We start from the raw sequence: 24,791 nt of genomic DNA, 5'->3' as shown, positions 1-24,791 counted from the left end.
TAGAACACATGCTTTTCAATGAAGAAGACCCGAAATTCAACTCTTGGCATCTCCAGTAAAAAAAGAAGCCCAAGTGCAAGGTGCTGCGGAGATCATGGAGTGACACTGTCAACTGGAGCCATTTGTACTTATCAAATGCAAATTTTGATATCCTAAATTCTGTTAGTCAGAACATCAGAAAATCAAGGAAGTCATGCTACTAATATGATTCTTTGACATTCTGAAGCAGAATATTCCACTATCTTATTACTTGCATCTGCTTCTATTCCCCCAGCAACATGCTTGGCTATCTGCATCCCTGTATCACTCCTGTTGCATGCCTGGCCAGCAGGGGGCTCATGCTGCTACATGCTTGTGTACTTGTGGCAGCTTCAGCTGTTTGTTCCTGCATCTGTGGCATACTGCTGCAAGCTTATGTGCATGTGGGACCTGCAACTGCTGCTCTCAACGTTATTGCCTTTGTGTGGCTGTGAAAGCCACTACTGCAGACAAAGAGGTTATTTTAGGCACCTTTGTTTACAATGCCCATACCTTGGGAGTGCACAAGTGAATTTATAAGTACCACAAGTCTCTTATATCAAAGGGTTGTTTCTTTCTTCTTATTATTAAAGATTTCTTAGTTTACAAAAATACGTGCATTGTCTCTTTTTTTAAGTTGTGTTTTCTGCAGATCAGTTTCATTGATGTGAGACATTAGTGTTGCATGCAGTATTAGGTTGGGAAGAAAAGAGGGGGAAAGAGGAGGACAGGGGATGGTGAGTGGGGTGGGGTGGACAATGCTTCTATTCTTCTCCTTAGTGTATGTGTGGGGTTTTGTGTCAGCATCACTTGTATGGGTTCTCTTATTACTCGCAAAGGGTTGTTTCGGATCCTAAAGTGCTCATCATTTGAAGATTACAGTACACAAAGGGCGAGACGCCACAGGGGTGAAAGTACTGGCTTAGAGCTACTTGAATAGTCACCAGTTTAGAAGATAGATATATTTCTCTTTCAAGAAGGTATGGCCACTTGCAAAAAGAATAAAAGTGGATGGGGGAATCCAGAGGACTACTCCATCTTACCTGAGCTCCTCTATTTCCCGGATGTAGTTCTGAATCAGAGCACCAATAGCCTCGTTGCCATCACCTGGGAGAACAATGACGCAAAGACACAGAAATTAAATTCTAAACAATAATGGAGAAAGCTAGACAAGAGCAAGCAAGATCCCAAAGAAATCAGAGAAGCCCAATTGCTATGGAAAACAAAAGCGGCCAGGCTAAGCATGCTTCACTGAACATATGGCTAACGTCATGCACAGTTTGGTCCTTCATAAAACCAACCCTGAAAACTGTAAACACAATTTTTCTCTTGTGACTTTAAAGAATATATAGTGCTATTTGTATGCTATCTAATGAAATGGTCTAGAGACCCCAACCAGTTGCCCCTCTCAGCCTCACCTGCCTTGGCAAGAATCAAGTTGGCTTCCTGGCTCATCAAGTGTGTGACACGGACATTGATGGCATCAATAGCTTCTTGCATGGCCTTCACACGCATACGCAAAGTGGTGTTCTCCTTCTGCAGCATGGCATTCTCCTGGAACAGGTCGCTGTAGCCTTCAGAGCCATCCTCTCCAATGACACGCTTACCCTTTGGAGACAGAAATGAATGAAAACACCAGTAGGAAGGGCTGGAGAGAACATGGACTGGGGTGGAAGACAGTCGCCCTGTGCACATCCCAATTAAGGAGCATAATCATCACAGTATACTTCAGTCATCTCAAGCCTTCTGCCTGTAATGGTAGTCTTGCACATACAGGAAGGCTCTGAAGTTGGGGTACTTTTCAAGTATTTTATAATCCACCTTTCTGCAGAAATAGTTCAGTGACTGCCATGTTTTTTTGAACCAGCTCTTAAAGAGTTGCATAAAAGATTTATATTTATGTTTATACGCCAGTCTTTGATCATTGGGGCTTCTCAAAGTAGAGCATTGCATTTTAAAAGACAGTAAAATCTATCACAGGAACTTTTTAAAAAGAGAGATTAAAAGACCACCAATAAAAGTGCACCACAAGCAATAGCTTGTGGCAAAATCATGCAATGGTGGGCTTTGGGCTCTCAAATTTCAGCGGTGCACTATATACTGGGTTTGCTCTCTACAAAGTAGGTTGCTAGCATCCCTATTTTGAAGATGGAGAAACTAAAGCTTAACGAGACCTGCCAATGTTCATCTATAGCAAATCATCTGCAGAATTAGAACTTTTCAAATAAAAAAGGGAGTAGGCCAAATATGGCATCAAGATATTTTCTCCAGGGGAATTTAACTGGGTGTGCAACATTCCTAAAGAGAGGGGGAGAGAGAAAACACCACTAGGGACAAGGGACTTCAAGTACTGAAGTTGTGCCACTCAATGCAAAACGCTCCTGACATCTCCTTACCGCCTTGTACTCCATGAGCTCCATCTGAAGGCGGGCAATTTCAGCTCGCAGGGCGCTGATCTGCTGGCTCGTCTTATCCTGGTTCACCACCACTTTGTTCTTGATGTTGCGAGCTCTGTTGGCATACTTAAGGGTATTCAGGGTCTCCATAAAATCCCGATCAGAAGGGCTCACGCAGGCAATCATTATGGTTTGGCTACGAAGGTGGGAGAACAAATAAGGTCAAGCACAGGAGGGCTGCTAGTCTCCCTGCCACATCAGCTACCTCCCAGGGAGAGCAGCAGTGCAGAGGTCAAGCCATTTCCAATGCTGGCAGTCTGGCAGTTCAAACCAACCAGCTGCAGAGGGCTCCAATTTGCTGAATGGTGAATCAGAGTTCAGACAACGAGTTCTGAACAACCTTGCCCACCCCCCCCTTGCCTTGGGCAAATTACCAAATAGTCTGCCAAACAGAAAGCAGGAGTTCCCAAATCCAAAAGGCCATGATAAGACAGACAAAGAACATGAAGGAAATTGGGGGGGGGGGGGAGAGAGAAGGGTAGCTGTAAAAGGAAGCAGACTAGAAAAGAGGGGGAAAGAAGAGATTACAGTGATCCCATGTTAGGAGGTACAGCTGCCAGAATTCTGGATCAAAAACAGCTTAGGCATATTATGTAAGCATCTATTCTGCAAAAGCCAATAATCACATTTGGAACCCAGGAAGAAATGAGGCCCAGGATGTGTTTAAAATATGCTCCTTGGCACATCCTGCTGCGGCCTTGCCTTGGGACTTCTCATTAAGGGCTCCCATGGCCATGCAGCGTTAATTATAACACACAATCCAGACAGCCTCCTCACCTGCAATCCCCAATGCCAGTAACCCTGCAAAAGCTACAAACAGCTGTTCTAGTGCTTCTTTCCATTACCTGTTGCCACCAAGGGAATCTTGGAGGAGCCGAGTCAGCTTTGAATCTCGGTAGGGCACATGCAAAGCTCTCTTGCTCTGGTCCCCAAGGGCGCTGATGACGTTTCCCAGTGCTAGCTATCAATAAAAAGGACAAGTCGGCGAATAAGAGATGGACACTTTCCCTTGTGCCTTTATTCTGGCACCATACATTCCTCATATAAAAGTCAATGCAGCTTCAAGCAGCTATTCCCTTTTTGAGGTCACAAATCAGCCCCCCACCCCCACTTACTGGACTGAAGCTTATACTGGTAAACACCATGACTTTTCCATTACAGGGATGAACCATATAAACCACATAAACTTTGTTGCTATATCATCATGACTGAACCTTAGTCTACAGAATCTGGCTTTCACAGAAGCATCCATCCAACCCTAGAGAATCTCAACTCATTTTTAAAAAGATACAAGCACCTATATTATACCTGTATTATATAGGTGCTTGTATCTATACATGCTTGCAAATGTCACTGTCACTTTCAGACTATACTATAATTTTATTTCTACAATTCCCTGTCTCTTAAATTTGCAGTGGCTTCAGGGACAGAGCCTTGCCCACCAGAAACAACATAGATTTCATGGCGTATCTCAGGGGTCAGCAACCTAAGGCCCAAGGGCCACAAGTAGCCCATGGGGGTCATTTAACTGGCCCCTGAGCCACCCCCAAACTGAGCCGCCCGCTCAGCTAAACCAGCGCAACACAGCGTGGGGACTCGCTTCCGTGGCACCAGAAATCGCGTCTGCGCAGACACAGATGCTGGAAATCGCAGGTGCGTGCGCTCCGGACCACGGAAGGATCTCTGCTGGAGTGAACTGGTTCAGGCGAGGTAAACCTTGCCAACCCCTGGCATATCCCATTCCATGAAGCCTGCATGCTACAACAAAGAGCTCTTATATGCCTAGACCAAGCCATGGCTTGTGCAAACTCCAAAACAGTAACAAAGGTGCTGGACAATACTTGGTTTGCCAGGCAAAATATTACAGGACCTGGCACTTGTTGTCGTATCCAATCCTGACCCATTTGTATGATAAAGGCCATACCAAACCACAGTTGATGGAGATCCCTTCCTTGGCTCTCTCGCCAGTTGCACCAGTCCGCTTCAACCTCTCTGAGCCAGCCAGGTCAACAAAGTGGAATTTGGCTGTTCGCGTCTCATATTCACTAGAAGGCTGGGATCCCTCCAGGAGACTGTTGGAATCTCCATTCACCTGCAATCGGAACACATCCCAGAATCATTTCCTGAGGTGTAATGAGGTGTAATGGATTCTGCAAGTGCTCCACCCCTGTCCTCCCCTTCTCACGTCCTTACCAAGTGTACAGGGGAGCAGACGCGCATTTGGCAAAGGTAGATGGTGAAGATGGCATGGGAGCGGGAGCTCTGGACATTCATCTGGGTGCTGGCTGTGGTTCGAGAGAGAGCTCCCTGCTTCAGGCACTGAATCAGCTGCAGGGACAGAAGAGAGTAGGGATGGTGGTTACGCTTTCTACCAAGATGCAAGGCAACACATGCACACACAAAAGCAAACTGAATCATTTTTCAACCTTGCTTGAACAGGCGTACAGCTTCCTTCTGGACGCTATTTCATCATTAGCTCTTGCGAAAGTCAACCCCCTACAGGACTATAACAATCAGGATCGAGCTAGATCTGACATGCAGTTGTGTGTCTCTTTCTCCTGACAGGGCCAGAAGGGAGAGTGACGAGGAGGCCAGGCTGGTGGGGTTGTTCAACTCTGTCTCCTCTGGATTTTTCTCAGCTCAAAATCGCACACACTCCTAGCTCCAAATACAATTTAGTACTTTGTTGAGGAGGTGTTCATTATTACCATTGGATCACTTATATAAAATAAATTATACAGCGACAGAAAACCTGGCGAGACAAGATTTGCAAATTTATCTGAACTTACAAGATTTCTTGGAAAGACTGGCTTTCTTTGATAAAGTAATGACTGTGGTGCCTGTTTTCTAATGCTTCTAATTGCTTCCTGTTTCACTGTCAATATGTCAATTACAGAGATAGTGAGATACCGATTTTGTCTGTTTCTTCTTCTAAATATGCAAGAACACACAAAGGAACATACACAACAATATAAATATTTATGTATAAATAATATGTCTGACACACAACCCCCCCCCCCCCCACTGCTTAGGGTCACAGCCACCTCAGGCATTTCAAGCACATGAACCACAGCTCTGTGGAGGGGAAACTACAGTTCTCAGTATTATCTGGAGGAATTCTTCAAAAGTATTTTAAGTGTATGGTGTGGGTGCAATTCATGTGTGCATGCACACACACACACACACACACACACACACACACCCCTCCTATTGAAGATTATACTTCAGGCAAATGTCCACAGATGCTTATCCCATAATAAATTTGTCTGTCTTAGTTGTTTATTATTGAAAAGAAATCCACTCAATATTATATAAAATTAAGCTTGTCCAACAAATGCACTAGTAGTTTAAAGCACACGCCAGAGAAGACACCTAAGAACGGAGATCTGAGATTACCTATTCAATTAAATGACAACACTTGTCCGATTCAGATGATAGCACAAGAAAACTTCGTATGTAACATACTGAACTGAGTCAAACACTTGGGTCCCTCTAGCTCAGTACTGACTGGCAGAAGATCTTCGGGGTTTTAGACAGGGGTCACTCCCAGCCCTACCTGGGGATGTCAGGGATTGAATTTCGGATCTTCTGAATGCAGGGTGCTGTACCACTCAACAACAGACCCTCTTCTCAAAAGGGTGGGGAGATACAGAAAGGGCAGTTTGAACAGAAACGTCTTTACACCTCTTTCAGGGGTCTTTATTACAGACACCTGTATGGCTAAGGACTCCATGAACTAATAGGAAGATAAGCGTTTTATTAAAGGTCTGAAATGAAATACAAATGTGATCATCTATATCTCCCCTTGCCACACTCTTCTTAAAGACTTTCAACTACCAAAATGAGGCATTTTTCAATACTGCAGAAATTGCCTTGGTGAGTTTTAAGGTATTGTGGCAGGACAGTAGTTTCACTGCACATGAAGACCAAGCGCCAAAAGGGAAAACAGAAGGAGAGTGCCAGTGTTTCAACTTCTTTGTAATTAAGACACTCTCTCTTATCTAAACTATGAAACAATTGCCTAAGAGCTCTGGCAATATATGAACTGTGCATCTGAATCAAATGAAGGCCATGATATCTAGAAACTCAAGGCGAATTATGGGAAGAGATATTAATTTCTCACTGTAAGAAATAATTAAATGTTCAATTGAATTATAATGGTTAGAGTTCTGAAAAGGGCTTTTTTGTCCTATTTGCATAAGTAAATTATTTCCTATAGTTTTAGCCTGCTTTTCAGACAAATTATTGTATCTGAAAATGACATGCATCAATTAAAAAAAGAAAGTGACACACAGAAAAAGCCTGCCCATCAGGTTTGCAAACTGGAAAAAGACACATACAAGAACTCAGTGAAGAAAAAAATTATGAGGGGGCACATTCTATATGGATTGCTAGATGGTGTATATTCCTTAGTCTTTGGGGAGGTGGAAATATTGTTCGTGCTTGGGGCTCCTGCTGGAAAAATTGTGGTTCAAGGGGAGCATTTTTACCCATGTGGTTGAGTTGGCTCAAAATTAAATATTTCTGGTATGGGATATTAAATATAATGACTTTAATTACTAGTTATGTACTGCCCTTCAAGGCCAAAGGAATTCTGACTTGGAATATTAAAATTTCATATTCAAGAAAAGTATTGTCATATCTATTGATGGTTGCTACGTTATGCATTGCAAATGTCTGGAAACATACAGAAATTCCCAGTGATTAAATGTGGTGTAAAAAGATACCAGACCCTAGCTGTTATGGAGAAAGTGACGAGTATCTTTCAAACGAGAGAAGTGAGGATTCATGCGGATAAATTCACTAGAGTAATGGCAGATGTTCATTGCCTTCCAGAAGAATCACACTCACAAATAGATATTTGCAAATATGGATTATGAATTATTTGATTCGTTTTATATTGTGAATGAAACTCATAATGCTCCCAACCATATTCTATATTCCAATATATAGGATATTCTATATCCCAACATATAGAATAGCAGCTAGAAGAAAGGGATCATCATTTCCACCAAGGGGGAGAAATGTGGAAAAACCACCAGAAAGTTTAAGGAGGATATTCCGCATTATTAAAAGCAAAATGCATAAGAATTAGAGCGCTGACTCATGGCTGAAAAGTGGGTTATGTTATGGACTCCACCCAAATAAAGCACGCAAACAACTAAGTTCTGCCATGCAGACTGGTAGCATCTGCAGTGAGATCAGGATACAATTAAGCAGCAGCCTGAAACACAGCTAAGGAATTCTCATCTCATAAAGTTTCCATAAGAAAACAGCCATGGCTTATTCTTGCAGCACATACTCAAGATCACTTACAGCTTAGAACTCTTTAGCCACCTCATAAGATTTGCACCACATGCACACCAACACACCCACTCACTTACATTAGACGCATAATGATGGCTTAAGTGGAGACTGTCATCTTAAGCCCTCTCCAGGCATTCAAAAAACTCAGGAGGGCATAAACAGTTGAGTGCCAGTAGGGCTGCACACACCAGCACTGCCTCCAAGGTCTCTGCTGGCTCCACCCAACCTGCCCCCAATGTCCCTGTTCCTGTTGGCTCCATCCAATGGGCTGAACATGCTTAGAATCCCACAATCAGGAATGCCTAAAGAGGACTTTCATTGAACATGGAATCAAGACATTGTAGCTACTAATTAACATGAAACACAAAGCTGAGGTCTAATGTATGAGGAGTTGGCCACGTACCTCGTCCTGCGAGCCAATGAGACGTGATGTGACACCTGTGGTGTAGATCCCACCACTCGTATCTTCATGGATTTTGATGTTTGACTTCCGGTGGCGGCAATCAGGGTCTCGTGAGCTATCAAAGAGGTCCAGGATCTCTTCGTTATACAGCTGAACAAAGACATGGGGGGGGGGTGGAATTGATACTAGGTTCATTGATTCATGAAGGGCTCCACAGGTACAAAATGACAGAAATGGGTATTTGGGCTTGCAGTGTGCCTTGAAGATCAAAGCAGAGCTTGACATTTAGCTAAGGATTGGCCCTGTTGGTTACAGCATGAGAGGTTGGTGCTGTAGTCAACAGCAAATCTTCAATTCTCTTCTAACAGGAATTCGAATCACAGCAATTTTACGGGGAACAGGGCTAGTAACAGGAAGAAAAACTGGAAGAACTGGAGATTCATAATTGTCTGGAGCAATAAATGTAAAAGCTGCATGGAATTCTTCACTCCTCTCACCACTGACAAGCCTACCAGAGAGATGAAATCTTAAGTTGGCTGAGGCTGCTGCATCCCCAGACAGAACAAAGCAAGCAGGTCTGCATCATTATTGCGATCTGTTGACTGATGCATGAATCAGCTGCATTTCCTCTATGAAAATGTTTACTCATTGTCAAGGTCAAGCGACGTCTTTAATGGGTCTTCTGTGCATGATAGCATAGTGGTGGTATAAAAGGAAGCAAGTGCCAAGTTCCGCCCCTGAGTGAAGGAGCATCATGCCCCCTCATTTTCAAATGCAAATTCAAATTTAATCTCCTTCACTTACTCTTGGATGTACAGGCATGAGCCGTGCTGTAATTTGTATGTTAACCCAGATCCACCACCGATGATTCAATGGTGCCCCCACACTGCACTTAACTGCTGCAGAAATTAAAGAAGCCCACTTCATTCAGTAGCCTCAGGCATACCTGTATGTGAGCTTATGCCCTCCTTCTCACACACCCCTCTTGCTACAGACACCAAGGCACCTACCTCCAAGAACTGTGCACTGACTTTAAACTCTGGTACTGGCACACCCTGTTCCTGTGCTGCCCGCTTGCGCTCCTCTATGCCAGAGAATAGGTGGGTAATGGCCCGTGGAATTATGCCATTCTCATCTTCGGAAATGTTCACGTCAAAGCCGGTTCCCATGGTGTATGTCTTACCTGCACCTGTCTAAAAGTAAACGGAAGAGATGCTTTATGAGAGCCCAGCTTCACTGTGAGGTGGTGAAAAAATGTAAACAGCAACAACTGGGAAACACTGGCCTGTGAGTGCTCCAATTGGAGAACAGCCTTTACCAAAGGTGTCATGGGCTCTGAAGATGCTCAAACTCAGGACGAAAGGGGGAAACATGCGAAGAGGAAGGCACACTTGGCAAACCCTCACTATGATCAACTCCTGCCCAGAAAACTATGTTCCCACTGTGGAAGTAGGTGTGGATCCAGAATTAGCCTCCACAGTCACTTACGGACTCACTGTTAAAACCGTTTTTATGGAAGACAATCTTCCACTCGGCTACAAGTGATCGCCAAAGAAGAAGAAGAAGATTCCCTGGGACTCTCCACTACTCAACTCTGCTGCTCCTTAAACCCACCACACAGAGGGAGGTACTTGAGCAAGTTTTACTCAGAGGAGACCCACCGAAATGAATGGACCTGAGTAAAACTTAAGTTGAATAGCACTCAGAAACTTTACAAACCCTTCATTGCACTTTATAATTCCAGTTCAGATACTCCATTCCCAATACTTACCCTGGTTATTCAGCGGCTTAGAGTCCACGTACATCGATTGCAGAGCAGAGGGAAATAATATCACCATGGCAGGTAACTCAGTGTAAAATTAAAGTGAGCATTGTATTCCATGCTAATTTGCAATTATTTTATTTTGTTTACAAGGCACTCTTCTTACACCTAATTTGTTCATTTCAAATTCTCTTCTACCCTTTCCCAAGGGGGTGGTGAAAGCCAGTGTGGTGCAATGGCTAGGGCAATGGGCTGCGACGTGGGAAACCTAGCTCCAGATCCTCACATAGCTATGAAACACACTGGGTGGCCTTGAGCAAGCCAATGTTTCTCAGCCTCACCCACCTCATATGGTTCTTGGGAAGCTAAAGTGCCACTCCTGAGGTGGTGTCTCTTGGAAGAAGGGTGCAAACCAACAAAGGCTCAGCCAATGATTGTTGGAGGGGTGGGGAGAAACAACAGTGGGATAAACACAACAACAATGCGATATGAAATGGCTATGAAATATGATATGGAAGAAAAGGAAATGATCCAACAGAAAAAATGATATAAAAGCAGAATATAATGCCCAGGCTAAAATATGCTATATGTTATAGTGTTGGACTAAGACCTAGGACACTGGGGTTCTGGTCCCCACTTGACCATGAAGCTAACTAGGTGACTTTAGGGCAGTCACTCTCTCTCTGCCTAACCTACCTCACAGGGCTGTTATGAGGATAAAATAGGTGGGGAGAACCATGTACAACACCATGACCTCCTTGGAGGAAAGGTGGGATATATAAGTGCACAAAATAAATTAAGAAGGACAAAGAGAGAAAGAAAAAGACTTGGACAGCAGGACATTTCATTTTCAACCTTGCATGGCTGAAGTCCTGCCAGTTGAAATTGTGCAAATTAAATGCACACAAGGTGGAGAGTTTAAAAGCTCTTTCTGCATCAGGTTTCCCCAGTGCAGAAGGTCTTTGGCTTGTTTGGAAGGGGAGTGGGGTAAAGTTTTCTCAGAAAGGTAGGGAAGCTCTGCAGGGGCAGTTCAAGAACACACATCTTTGCATGTATGTGCCATCTCTGGAACATAACCCCCACACAATGTATGATCGTACTGTACTTCTTCATATAGTGCATAGTTTAACTATGCAAATTGCTCCCAGAAGCGGTAGTAATGTCCGTCAACTTGGAAAATAAGGATATCAATGGCTACTAGTCATGATGGCTATTTTTTATCTGCCTCTGAACGCCAGTCGCTAGGAATCACAAGTTGGGCAGCACTGTTGCACTCAGGTCCTGCTTGTGGTTTTCCCACAGGCATCTGGTTGGCCACTGTGGAAGCTGACCCAAATGGGCCACTGACCTGATCCAGCAGACTCTTCTTACCTTCTCAAGGTTGGCATAATTCTGATGCAAATGGTAGCCTGAACCACTGCACTAATGAATTGGGTGTGTCCACCAGCTACCAGCTAGCTTTTTGTCATCATCAGCATTGACTCCAGGTATTGCAGTGTCCTTGGGCAAGATACCTTCAGTGTGGCAACCCCATGTGTGGGCCCTCCTCCTCCTCCTCCCCGCTGTCACCACTGCTCATTTGTTGACCATCTCCCATTGGGCTCAATCTGCTCAGCTTCCCAGAGGGATCAAGCAACACAAACACAGTATGCTTATCTATTTCCTCACTCATTACACAAGACAAAACCTCTGAGGCTGACATCTTCAAGTGATCTCCACATTTAAAAACAAAACAAAACAAAACAAAACAAAACAAAACACAATTTTGTGAAGCAGCCCTTTGTTTTGTTATCAATGGGTCTCTGAAAGGTGATAGAAGGCACTCACTGTATGTGAATGCACCAACCTTACAGAATTAAGGTCAATTTTAAAAACTGCAGTCAGAAGATCTATTTTGCTGCTATTAATATTCATGCCTCTGGAGAAAACCTCTGTTCCAGCTGTTCAGATGCAGCATATGTCACTCTTAATAAATATCTATGACCAAGACAGCCTTCAGCAGCTAAATACTGGAGGAACTTGCGGGGTTACTGGCAAAAAAATCTTGGGAAAGCCCCAGTGTGGTTCTTCAAGTCATACCAATACATTGGGTTGTATTTAATTTAGCACTCTGGTCTCTCTTCAGATCATATAAATCTTTTGCCTTTTTCAATGTAGCACTAAAGAGATTTTCCCATCAGTGCAAGCATTTCTGCTTGTGCAATGGAACAGGCTCTTCTTCTCCTGCATGTTGTTCTAATGGATCTCCCCACCCCCCACCCCAGCAGCAGATTTGGGGAGAGAACAGAGTAACGTGCGGGAAAATCCCATTGTACCAGCTTCCACTAACCCACTGGCTTGTTCTGCTTCTCTAAGCAAGTGTCTGAAGTGGGTTTCACCTTTTCTGAAGGTTTAAGAAATTAGGAGACTTCCGGGGTGGCGCCATCGGCAATGGCGGACTCCCTCTGAACTGGAGGGACTAGCTCTGCGTGAAACGGGTCTTTTCCGCTACGGCGAAGCGGGGACCCTGTTAAAAATCACAGGCAGATGAAGCCTGTGACCATGGGACTCGGCGGGCACCCTTAGCACCCCCCCAACCCACAGAGGAACCCACTAACGGGCTCCGAAGTGAAGAGGGGGAAGTGGCGCGGTGCTGTGAGTCAACTGCTATTTCCGTGGAGCGAAGTCGCATAGCCGTTGCCGGAGAGCGCTGCCTTTTTCCTGGGACAATTTGGCTTCTAAAATAAGCACCCGTGAGTACTTAAACTTTGAACAATCAGACTTTAAATAAGGACTTGCGAGCAGAAAGGAATTGGACTTAAAAATTTACTTCAATTTGGTACTGAAACGGTCTAAACAGTCTAAATGGTACTGAAGGTCTAACCAGGAAGTCAGCCTTCCGTTTCTTTGTAGACAGAATAAAGCAAAGACAACGTAAGCTAGAGCTCAGAAAATCGCTTCTAAAGGATTGGCTTTCATCATTTAAAATGAACCCCCCTTCGGCAGCAGGAGAGGAAGGGGGATCTTTTTTGGACTGTTTAAACCTGCAGAAGTGAGTTTAAAGTAAAGTAACTTTCCACCGTCCTGATCCTGGAGCGGGGTGTCAGGACTGACGTTTGAAGCTCATTGACCAGAGACAAACGTTTTTGACAGATAGTTAAAAGAAGAGAAACATAGTGATTCCACTGTTTCCTTTCGCATTTTAAAGGAACAAATATTGACAAAATATCTCAAAAAGGATACTTTGTTGCAAGAACAAATAGAAGTTCTCCCCCTAGAGGGAGACTGTGAAACTGTAATTAATTCCAGGGAGCTTGCAGCTGTCACAGATTACAATCGTGGGAATGGACTTGTGACCTTGTAGGACAATGTATTCAGAGGCTCTGTTGTGTGCTCTCTGTAAAACAAGTGCCCTACTGGAACAGTTAAATGAGAAGACGGATTTGATGACTAATGCGGTCAGAATTTTTGAACAGGCAGTGGGAAACTATGTGGAGCCCACCCAGGAATTAGATCAGGAGTGTGTCCTGACAGAGCAGATGAGAGAAGAGGATGTTGCTGAATCTTGGGCGCCAGAGATGGAGGGAGCTGCGGCCTTGCAGGAACATGAGCTTTTGGATTTGACAAATGAACTTGGAAAAAGCCAGATTTGGAAAGATAAAGTTTGGATTGGTTTGGAAATGGGGGGTTGGATAGACCCCCCTATGCAGGGATGTTTGGACTTTCCGAGTCTGGCAACGGGCCGTGAGATGTTTGGAGCTGTGGGGGCTCTCAATTTTGGAGGGATTCTGAAACATGTTTTTAAATACCACATGGAGTTGAGTCTGGACTATAGAAAAGGGGCTGATTTGTTGAAAAGGGTCAAAAACATCACCAAGCTGGAGTTCCCACGAGTGAAAGGAGAATATGAAGAAGAGCCGCGGAAGGGACATGGAAGAGATTTAAGGGCCTCGGATATAAGGTTACCAGGTTAATGCGCTAGATCGAAGGGATAAAAAGGACTGACAAAACCCGGGACCAGGAGGAAGGGACGCTGGATGAAGATTGGATTGTTTTTATTTCTTTTTTTTTATTACCAGGATTGTTTTATAAAATTGATGAATGTTAGAAAAATGTTGGAACGAAATTACTTAGCTCTAGCAAAAATGTTTAAAGAATTAGGTAAGAATATTATGGTTGTGAGAAGTCGGTAAAAATAAGATTTAAGTTTTAAGTTTTTAAGGTTTTTTATAAGATAAGATGAAAATAAATTAAGGTAATGTAATGACAGAATATTATGAAATATGGAAAGGATTTGCTGCGATAATTATTAACTAGGATACAAAAAAAGGGAGGAGGAGGAGGTCAAAGAAAGAAGGTAATGAGAGTTGAGGACTTGAGAATGATGGATTTATTTTTGTCTGTTTGCGGTGTATTTTTGTTTTTTGAATTTGTATTGTTTGATGTGGTTTGCTTTTTCTTTGTTTTTTCTTTTTTCTTTTTCTGCTTTGTTTTTTCTTTGTAATTCAAAAAATTTTCAATAAATATCATTTTAAAAAAAAGAAAGAAATTAGTTTATAATGCAAAGTATCAACCCTTCCCCAAAAAACATTTCCCCACTACCACCGCCCCTCAAGCCACCACCATCTTTGAAGCAATTATTTCACAGACATAAAAACGTGGTTCCATCTTTGGGCAATTTGGCCTCAGGAAGCACCTGCAGGGTTTTGAAGAGGTTTAGATGTGCACCCACCAAATTCTAGAGTACAGTATGAAGGCATGTGATGCAGCAACTTTGCTGGTCTGTGCTTGGATGGCAGGCTACCTGGGAACCCCACCTTGAGTTTGAAAGGAGGAAAAGATCTAAGTGCACAGAGGCTTAGTAACCACCATACAGTAAAACCACATGGTCCCCTTCAAAGAATCATGGGAACTATAGTTTACCCCCAGGGAGCTACCACTCCCAGTACCCCTAACAAACTTCAGCTCCCAGAATTCTTTGGGTGGAAGCTTGTTTGGTGTATACACAGCCATAATCTGACCCCCAGAATAAATTCAGCTTTTCCCTTAACTATCAGCAATGCAGACAACAATCATGACTGGACTAATACATGTGTGATCCATTCATGGCAAGCACTGCACATGGAAATACAACCTTGCTTTCCCCCAGGTATCTGCTGTGTCCTCTTCCCACAGCCCCATTGTCACCACTGTCTCTAGCACTCCACAGATGTACTCCAATCAAATAGTCATTTGCAAAAAAAGAACAGCATGAAAGTAGCTTCGGGAGCCTGTCAAAGTTCTGTTTCCTAGTAACAACGACCAAAAAAAGTCAACCAACCACTAATAGTGGTTGTTCCCTATGTTTTTCCTCTTTCAGACAAAGACTGTTCCATGCTAAATTAAGATGATAAACCTGAAAAGGCAACAAATACTCTGAACAGCTCCTGGCAGAGACTGTGAAGACAGTAAAGGAGCCACCTACCTGGCCATATGCCAACACAGTCGCGTTGTACCCCTCGAAGCAGCCCTCGATGAGTTTGCTCACACAGGTCGTGTAGATTTGTTCCTGCCACGTATCCAGGTCGAAGACAAAGTCGTAGGTAAAGGCTTTGTCCTTTCCCAGGAGCACCTGGGGTTCGCCAGGTGTCACTGATGTGCAGATGTGGCATCCTTCTATCTTCTCCTTTGGCATCTGAGGACGGATCCTGGAGAGAAAATGGAGGGGGAGGAGTGAGGACAAGTTCCCTTTATTTCGCAAGCCAGGGATGGGGAACACTTATCAGCCGAAAGTCTGATAAACCCTGGTTGTTGACACCTGAGATGTATATACTTAGGACCCATCTTCTTTCTTTGATTGGAAGTTTTTAAACACTGTGCTTTAATTATTGTCACCGACCTGTCAGGGTGACACTGACAGATAAATAACAATAATAATCATAATAATAACAACTCCTTCATGGGCAACCTTCCTGAGGCTGCATATCCATGGTATGAGTGACAAAACTGGGTGTGGTCAGACACACAACTCTCTCCGTCCAGGCAACAAGAGGTATGTGCATCAACTAATTCTGCAGCAACACTAAAGAATTCATTAGGGAGTGAGATGTCACATCCAGTAGCTATTCCAGGGCACAAACACCACAGAGGATTTGGGGCATATTAAAATTAATATTGATTGAATCCAAGTAAACAGATTCTCATGGTGCATCCCTAGTGTACAAATTCTGAAATATATCATCAACAACACTGTAGTTTAATCTGCATGCTGCCTTTCCACAGTTAAAATCATGCTCAAGGTGGCTTACAACGTGAAATGATTTACATGATTACAAACAAAAGTAGTCATAAACAATAAGGAAAACATATCAAAAAGTACACAACCATAATTGAACAATTTCAGCATAAATCATTATAAGATCTAAAAACAGAGAATGTATTGACTAATTTCCGTGCAAAACAAAACAAAACAAACCTCTAAGCAGTTAACAAAGTGCCATATATAAGCTTGGCACTATGTTAGTAATGTGGACTAGCCAATTTGCTATTTTTTTAAAAACCCAAAACAGAGTCCTGTGGAACCTGAAAGACTTATCAGCTTTCAGGGGCTACTAGAGACATGAAACGTTAATCTCAGTTGACATGTTATATATAGCTGCACACGGGTGTACACACAGAAGAGGTGCATGCAGAAAGGAGGAATTTTTAACAGAAGGGCTAAAGGCCTTGAAATGCATCTGTTACACTGCTATGCAAATATCAAAATGTAGACAAGATAGATAGAGTGATTCATGTGTTATCTCAGGGAAGGGGAAATCAGTATTTTCTATCGTGGACTCCAGGAAAGGGGGTGTGGGAAAGAGGGGAGAATTAAAACATCCCATCCTGTCCGTGGCACTCGGGAGAGCAAAAGGAAACGAGACAACAAAAACTGCCTTGCATTCTGGTGCCCAAAAGGGAACAAAGCAGCTCCTTCCTACATCTGCTACTTGTACAGATCCTGCTCAGCTTTGACCATGCGGTGTTTGTGCTCAGAACCAAGGCTCTGGACTTTTGTTTCCTGGAACTTCAAAAGCTAGCACCACACAGAAGCCACTTACAAAATTCAGGGGGGTTTCAAAATCCATTTGTGATATGGAATGGGGTGGGGTGCCAGATCGGGGTGAGGCCTACTGTGCCAAAATAAAATAATGTCAGAAAGTCCTGCTGGGGATCCAAAAGACCTTTGACAAAATGACTCTAATTCAACAGGTTGTGGTCTTTCGAGCTGTTCACTAGGAAGGTTGTAGCTGCTAGGAAATCATCTCCATGATGGGCTGTTAATCATAAAATCAATAATGGCTTAGAGTCAAAGGGCAGCAGGTTGATGAAGGCCGGCTTTGGCTCTGAGGGTGGGGAACATATCCAGTAGGATAAGGCTGTCTCAAAAGGCTGTTTAATGCCCCCCCTTTACCTCAACCCACCCCGCCATCCCAGAGCATTCACCACCCTACACCACCTGCACCTAGAAGAACTGGCAGCTTTGCATTAGAGAGATGGAAGCAGCTAAGCTATTACTCCATGTAACCCAGGCTTAACGAGTCACAAGGTGACTGGTAATAGCACTAACATGACCTGGCAGGTGTCACCCTTCTGAGCTGTTATGTCATAGCTTGGTGAACACAAGAGCACCACAGGCACAATAGGCTTTATTCATCCAATACAAGGACCTCACAAATCCGCATTAGAAAAGACCCATTGACGGCTCATTCCACTCCAAGCCCTTTGGCCAAGCTGCTGTCCCTTTTTCCTCGCAGGAGGGGGAAATAAACTGGTATTTCACCAACTGGCTAGCTTAACCCTGCTGCATGTGGGCTGGAAGTATTAGACAAAAAACGAGGGTCACGCCAGGACTTGCTTTAACACCCTTGCTGTGGAGCCATCTGCCATTACCTCTTCATTAAGAAATGGTGAGGAGATGCGGTGGGATTTAAAGGTCTTCTAAGCATTGCCCACAAGAGGGTGTTGGGGTCTCAGCCTCAACCCAATCTCAATCATGTACATGCAGACGGCTCTCTCAGCTTCAGGGTCTGACACAAAACCCCAAAGGGTGTCTTCCAAAGACTTCAAAACCCACTTGTTAGCACTCAATAGGAATTAGAAAAGGCCAGAATTAGAGAGGTATCTCATTGTCATAGGAAGCTGACTGACTGTGACTGACAGTGGCCCTCCAGGATATTGGGCAGGAGCCTTTCCCAGCCCTAGCTGGAGACGCCAGGGATTGAACCTGGGACCCTCTGCATGCTAAGCATGAGTTCTACCACTGAGCTACAACACTTCCATGAAGATCAAGCGAGGAAAGCTTTGCACTAAGCTTGTTGCCTGGCCCACAGCAACTGAAGTTATCCAAGCCCAACTTCAAAAAGCAACCTCTCATTGGCAAAGGTAGGCACCTGACTGACAAGCACCTCCATGGGGTGGAGCACCACCAATTTAGTGTCACTCTAAACTTTTGAGTCCTGCAATTATCAGCTCACCTTTCATGCAGTCTTGCAACTGTGTACCAACAAAACAAACACATAGTATATGGTTGTTAGGCAGAAGCACTGTCTGCTTCACCAGAGAAGAATTCTTGGCAATGTCATATTCCTGACCTATAAAACTAGAATGCATGAAACCAAAACCCAGATGAGCCGTCCTGGCAGCAATTGCTTTTTTGACCTTTTAGCACCCGAATCATCAAGCGATGCATCATCTATCATCTCTTGAAACTGCTGATGCTAACAAGCCACTTCCTCTGTTCCGAATAGTTTTTTATTTCTAAAGAAGCTTGATTTCCATTATTATTATTATATAATGGCAAATTTTCATTTTGGTATTTCCACCAACAGAGACACTCTTTGAACAACTGGGTGAGAGGCATGGAAACTTTCCTCAGTGAGATGCTATTTGTGCAAACCTGTGTTCAGCCTCCTCTCCTCAGAGCCAGGTAAGTTGCCAAGAACACCAGATCTGATGCTTTGTGGAAGAGGCATACATTGCCATCTGGGGCTCTAGTCAAGCCCATGAGTGTGGTGGCATCGGGTATGTCTGACACTGACAGTCACAAGACTGCAACCTCTAGCGAGAGGTTTACCATGTGCCAGCAAGCCCACGTCCACTTTGCAAAGGATGTTCAGAAACGGTGGGGCTGCTCCCTTGCGTAGGCTACATATGAGCCTTTCTGTGCCTCCAGGATGGAAAAGCAGCAGTCCCCATGACATGATTGCCATGACAACCGAGTCTCGGCAGCAGGAGGAGGGAATGAGACAACCCAAAAAGGGAACACACACTGACACACTATACAAAACACCACTCGGGCAGTTTCTCCAGTGGCCCCGACACACACACAATGGCCTGGCTGTTTAGCTCCATCAGCAAAAGCCAACATTTATAGAGAGGGGAACCAATTGGGCTGGCATCCAAAGCACAAATGGGCTCTAGTCTTAAGAGTGAAAGCCACAGCCCTGAGGCCAAGAAGGAGCTTTCCCCCTTCCCCACCTCCTTGGCAGCCTCGCTACATAGAAATGTCTGATCCAGGAAGATTCCCCACAGAGAGGATTCTGTCCTCTTATTTCCCTGTCAGCCCAGACTCTGTCCTAATCTTGTTTTTGACAGCAGAATGCATCCTAAAACTATCCCTGCTAAAAACAGAGATCAGATTCTTTCTCACATACGGCTAGTACAGCGCTGTGCCTAGCAACTGCCCGCCAGTAATGAACAGCCTGAGTTGTGAGTGAGTTTATTAAGAGCTTCGGCTCACTGTTTCATGATCCACCATGGAGGACGTCTCCCTTCCTTTGCTTTCCAGTCAGATCAGAGGGTTTTCTTGCATTAGTCAGAACAGATAGGATAACTTGGGGACTCTTGTTATCAACATAAGCTGCTCATTTCCCTGTTTTATTCTGCAGCTGTTGAGAACTAGAAACTTAGGAAGCAGAGAAGCACAGTCTAGAACAATTTCAAAGTTAAGTACCTAATTGACATGGATAGAAAGCCCAAGTAATTGGAGAAAAGCCTGAGCCTATCAGACTCAATCAGCAAATGCTTTTTCTTGCTACTCAGCTTGAGAGAGACCATTAGCTCTTCTGTAAGAGCATTAGTGCTATCCTGAAAGTGCCTGTAGGAAGCCATTTCTGACTTCATCAAAGAAATGGGTAGTGGAAGTACCGAGAGAGAGCCCGGACTTTCAAGCACTTTTGCTAAGAGCATACATAATGAAGGCAGAGTCTAGAAATAAGCATGGGTTGCATCATGCCGGAGCAATGAATATGGCTCAGTAGACCATGTGCTTTTATTTCCCCTCTCCATCACACCTTCCCATCTCATCACAAGCACACAGAGAGAGTGAAACAGAAGGAAACCAATCCACACTATGGAGGATAATGACACGGGGAATTGTGCTGACCATGCTTCTCTTGATATATCTGCAATACAAAATCTAGCTAATGTTCAACTTTATGGGAATGAAAATTAGACCTTTCAGTGGCAGACATAGCTATGTACAGGGAATGCCAAAGCATACTTTTGGATATTTTTCAGTGTGTTTGTGAATTTCCATCTAGCCTGGAGTCACGAATTCCTTATTTGGTAAGAGTCAGCCTTATCTTTTATCACTTTTCAAGGAACCAAGCGCTTTTCAACAAGGCATTATGCTGATATAGAAGTCAGCAAGCAAGGAAGACTTTGTTAATAAACCATACAGTACTAACTTTCAGGACTGCAATTTAAACATAAATTAGAAACCTCTCTCCTCCCATGAGCAGGTACCTGGTAGGGTACTCTATATGCTCCTAGCATGTCTCCATGCAAGTAGGAGGAGGGGTTTTGATACGCTCTAGCAGCTATTACTCTGTGAAGGAAACAATCCCACATTTCCAGCTGTATCAAATAACTAGGATTGAAAGAGACAATTTCCTACATCAAGCCACTAGGCTTAAGCAGACAATTAAGAAACATGTTTTCCATAAAAGTCAGGTGGCGATCTGTTTTAATTTTTGTGTGGTTTTTATTGCATTGTAATACATGTAGACTGCTTTGATGTTATGAAATTGCAGTATACAATTTTTTTTTATTATAAATGGATAAATATTTTGGACTTCGCCCAAATGAGGGAAGCCTTTCCATTAGCAGTAAGAATAAAAGACATTCTCCTCATTAAAACCGGCTGTAGAAAATCGGCATCATTTTGCCATTACCGGCCTGCAGACCTCTACAACCACTACTCCAAAAGGCAGGCCCCTGGACAGGGCGGAGTAAGGCAAGACTTTATGTAGGGATTCAAATTTCAAACAGAAACAAATGTACACAGTTTGGGGGAGGGGGTGGAGCTGGATACAAAAGAAGGAAATTAGTGTTTTGTTTTGAATTACCCCTGCCAGTTTTACACTAGGGGGCTTGTTGGAGGCCTCTGCTTATGGGTGTCCTTGAAGGCCGAATAATACTAACCCTGATCGATCCTATACAGTGGTACCTTGGTTTACAAACTTAATCTGTTTTAGAAGTCCCTTCTTAAACCAAAGTGTTCTTAAACCAAGGCATGCTTTCCTATAGCAGCCGGGGACTCAATTTACAAACGGAACACACTCAACAGGAAGCAAAACATGTTCTGCTTCCAAGGCAAAGTTCACAAACCAAAACACCTACTTCCGGGTTTGCAGCATTCTTAATCCAAGTTGTTCACTAAACTGCTCTTAAACCAAGGTACCACTGTACTGGCACTGCCTTATGGAACAGAAGGCCTCAGAAGATCTCTCTTTCAGGATATTTTCAAAACCTTAGGGAAAGGCATTGATTCATATAGATTCAGCAGTCTACTTTCCACAGGGCATTATGCTCACAAATGCTTCTAATTAACACAGACTATAAAAAGCGGAGAAATTCTGAAGTAGGCACTCAGGGCAGCTTCTGCAATCTATAAAGCACATTCAGTGGTACAGTTAGGTAACTTGGGACTTGGGACTTAAAAGTCTTATGGGGTGGGGGGGTGCCCCTCTTTAGATGGATTTGTGAATTACTTCACTTACTTCAAACTGTGGTAAGCCAGTCCTGCTGTATTTGGAACAGGGCCCTGGACTTTTCTGCACTGCCGTCGCCAGGGCTCACACTCCCAACTTCAAATACAGTGTCTGAGTTACCATTATCAAATGCACCAGTTGCATGCAGAACCACATTTGTATCATTTGTACGAATTGGAACAGAATTCCCCCAAAGGGGAATGCCACTCCCCGATGCCACACTTCATGTCAAATGTAAGGACAAATTGTGATATAAGGGACAGCTGGAGTCAGAACAGCTAATATTATTGAATCACTGTACATTTCCAAATCTTTGCCTGGATTAGTCAAGGCTATGAAGTATTCTCCTAAGGATACTAAAATAGAGGTTATACAGCAAGACAACAGATTCACTGCAACTCATAAGAGAACCATATACTTCAAGAACCAGCCAGGTCCTTTAAACAAATGCTCCATCTTCCCTGGGCATAATTCAACATGTAAGAAGATCAAGGAAGAGGCTATTTAAGCCATAATGTCCATGACCAGGGGACTATTACCATGAAATATAGATTAGACAAGGCACAAATGATGAGGCTTCAGGGTCCCATTTATCATGGGAAGAGCTATTATCATCCCAAATGTAGGCTGGGAAACAGGAATGGCAGATACTAGCATAATCTGGGATGGTTGCATAAGAGGCATAGCCTGTCTTACTTCTAGTGCTAGACTTCTGAATTTTGTTCTTCCACTGGATAGGGCTACATTAAAGGTTTTCCACACATCAGTATTGGGCTATGTTTACTTTATTAGGTAACTGGACCTGGAGTATCTATGCCATGAACCCCCAAACTCGGCCCTCCAGCTGTTTTGGGACTACAACTCCCATCATCCTTAGCTAACAGGACCAGTGGTCAGGGATGATGGGAGTTGTAGTCCCAAAACAGCTGGAGGGCTGAGTTTGGGGTTGCCTGATCTATGCTAACAATGTTTAGAAATGACTGGACAACTCAAGAGTGTCTTTACAAGGGACATTCTCTTATAAGAGAGCAAAATTTTCTTGCATGGCCATCTTCTTAAAACTGCCAATGTGTCTCTCTGACTTCAGTTTTCTTCCCCCCACCCAACCCGATCCTCTTAATCCATTCTGCCTTGCACCATGAAGACAACTCTTCCAGAAAAGTCTGTTTCCAATCTTGTTTATATTATGATCTTTGGAGCGGACATGCACATTTCTCTTATTCTTCACAATGAGTTTTGATCAGCTTGCATTTTTAATGCAAACAGCTGCTGAATCATGTCACCCAAGCGATACAAATTGAGCAAAATGGCAAAAACTAGCACCGTTTGCAAATGATTTTGCTTCTTCCAACCATTAAGAAGGGAAGGAGCTATACACAGCACTGAAGCACCTTTTCCTGACCACTGAAAGTTCTGCAAAGCCCCCATGTAGGTTCTTAGGCATTCACGGTGTACTGCCAAACAGTTTCAAGCCTTGAGAAAAAGGTATTTGCATTTTTTGAGCCAAGATCCTCAGGACATTGAATTCTGTGCTCAATACAAATTTCAGAACTGACCTAGCTCTATGTCATTTCATTTCTATGTACCTAAACACACAATGTTTGCAATGGAAACATACATGTAGCATAAACTTCAGAAACTTAACTACATGTTGGTGCTAAAATGCTTTTCCATATATTTATATTTAAAATATAGAAATATATAGAAAATATGTTTTAAAAACTGCTTCCATGAAAATAGCTAGCAAGTGATAAATGAATAAGTATTTTGGTGCTGATTTAAAAATTGAGTTTAATGGATTTCTCAGGATTTATTTGTTTTTAAAGGGCCCCTCAGGGGAACTGGACTTTCTCCCTCTTCACCCACGGGGCTATGTCATGGTCAACAGTATGGATGAAACGCAGCAAGATACAGACACAAAAAAGTGTCGTATTTCCAATAGCATAGAAATCGATTGCCGTTCCACTTGTAGCTCGCAGCAGAAGAGCAATGCTTAGTAGCTCTAGGAACTCCCAGTCTGGAAGCAACCCTGGGTTACAACATGCTTAACCTCTACACATGTCTGCGATTGCAAGGGGAAGACTGTTCCCATTTAACAGGAACAGAAATTGCACAACATTCACAGCACCACTGCCTCCTTGCTTATACCTCCCAGGAGAGGGCATCTGGGTTAGATTTGCATGTAAAACTCCTCTTTGCACACACCAAGTCCCAGGCCTGTCCTTAGTTTCATGTAACAACGTGGAATATTTTGACAGCATCTGGTACAGGATACTCCCTCAGAGCCCAGGAGGTCAGATCAACCATGAAGAAAGAGCTAGGGAATAAATAGCCAAGCTTTCCTGCTCTCTACAACCCCAAAACCTGCTGGGGAGGAAAGCCACTTCTCTTCCACAGACAACTACAAAGAAGTGTGTTAAAAATATCCTGCCCCTCCCCTTAATAGTTTTGCCCCTATACTTCTCAGGACAAAGGCCCTGTTCATGGAAGGATTTATGTACTCAGTAAAATACCGCTTAGATTCTGAGTAGTGAACAGTATTCTCTAGCCTTAAGAATGTTCAAAGTATTTTACACAAACACACACACACATAAAGAGAGAGACAGACAGACAATATCTCAGTCATTTTAGTACATATGTTAAACAACATGTATTACATGAATTCTCTAGGCTGAAGTTGATAATACCATATTTTTCGCGCCATAGGGCGCACCGCCCCATCGGACGCACCTAGGTTTTTTTGGGGGGGGGAATATTTTCCCCCCAGGCGCGGGGCTGGCGCGGGGGAAGCCCGAGCTTCCCCCACCCCCAGAACAGCCTGCTATCCGCAAGCCTAGGGAGCCCGGCGCGAG

At 43.6% G+C, this 24,791-nt stretch overlaps 1 protein-coding gene across 5 annotated transcripts in view; it reads right to left on the bottom strand.

Moving 5' to 3' along the window:
• The window catches only part of KIF21B (kinesin family member 21B), a 63,803-nt gene that overhangs the window by 23,220 nt on the left and 15,792 nt on the right, over positions 1-24,791 (bottom strand). For all 5 annotated transcript variants that reach the window (XM_081010508.1, XM_081010511.1, XM_081010510.1 and 2 more), the window contains exons 2-10: positions 15,390-15,612; positions 9,195-9,377; positions 8,185-8,334; positions 4,668-4,802; positions 4,399-4,566; positions 3,320-3,435; positions 2,415-2,610; positions 1,437-1,626; positions 1,062-1,125 (exon numbers count right to left, since the gene is read on the bottom strand). In XM_081010508.1, coding sequence (XP_080866634.1) covers positions 1,062-1,125; positions 1,437-1,626; positions 2,415-2,610; positions 3,320-3,435; positions 4,399-4,566; positions 4,668-4,802; positions 8,185-8,334; positions 9,195-9,377; positions 15,390-15,612 — 1,425 coding nt within the window. The remainder of the gene's footprint in view (positions 1-1,061; positions 1,126-1,436; positions 1,627-2,414; positions 2,611-3,319; positions 3,436-4,398; positions 4,567-4,667; positions 4,803-8,184; positions 8,335-9,194; positions 9,378-15,389; positions 15,613-24,791) is intronic.

Source organism: Podarcis pityusensis, assembly GCF_964106645.2.
Source record: "Podarcis pityusensis genome assembly, chromosome: 6".
Classification (NCBI taxonomy): domain Eukaryota; kingdom Metazoa; phylum Chordata; class Lepidosauria; order Squamata; family Lacertidae; genus Podarcis; species Podarcis pityusensis.
Note: the sequence above shows the minus strand (reverse complement) of the source record. Positions and strands in the feature narration are given on the sequence as shown.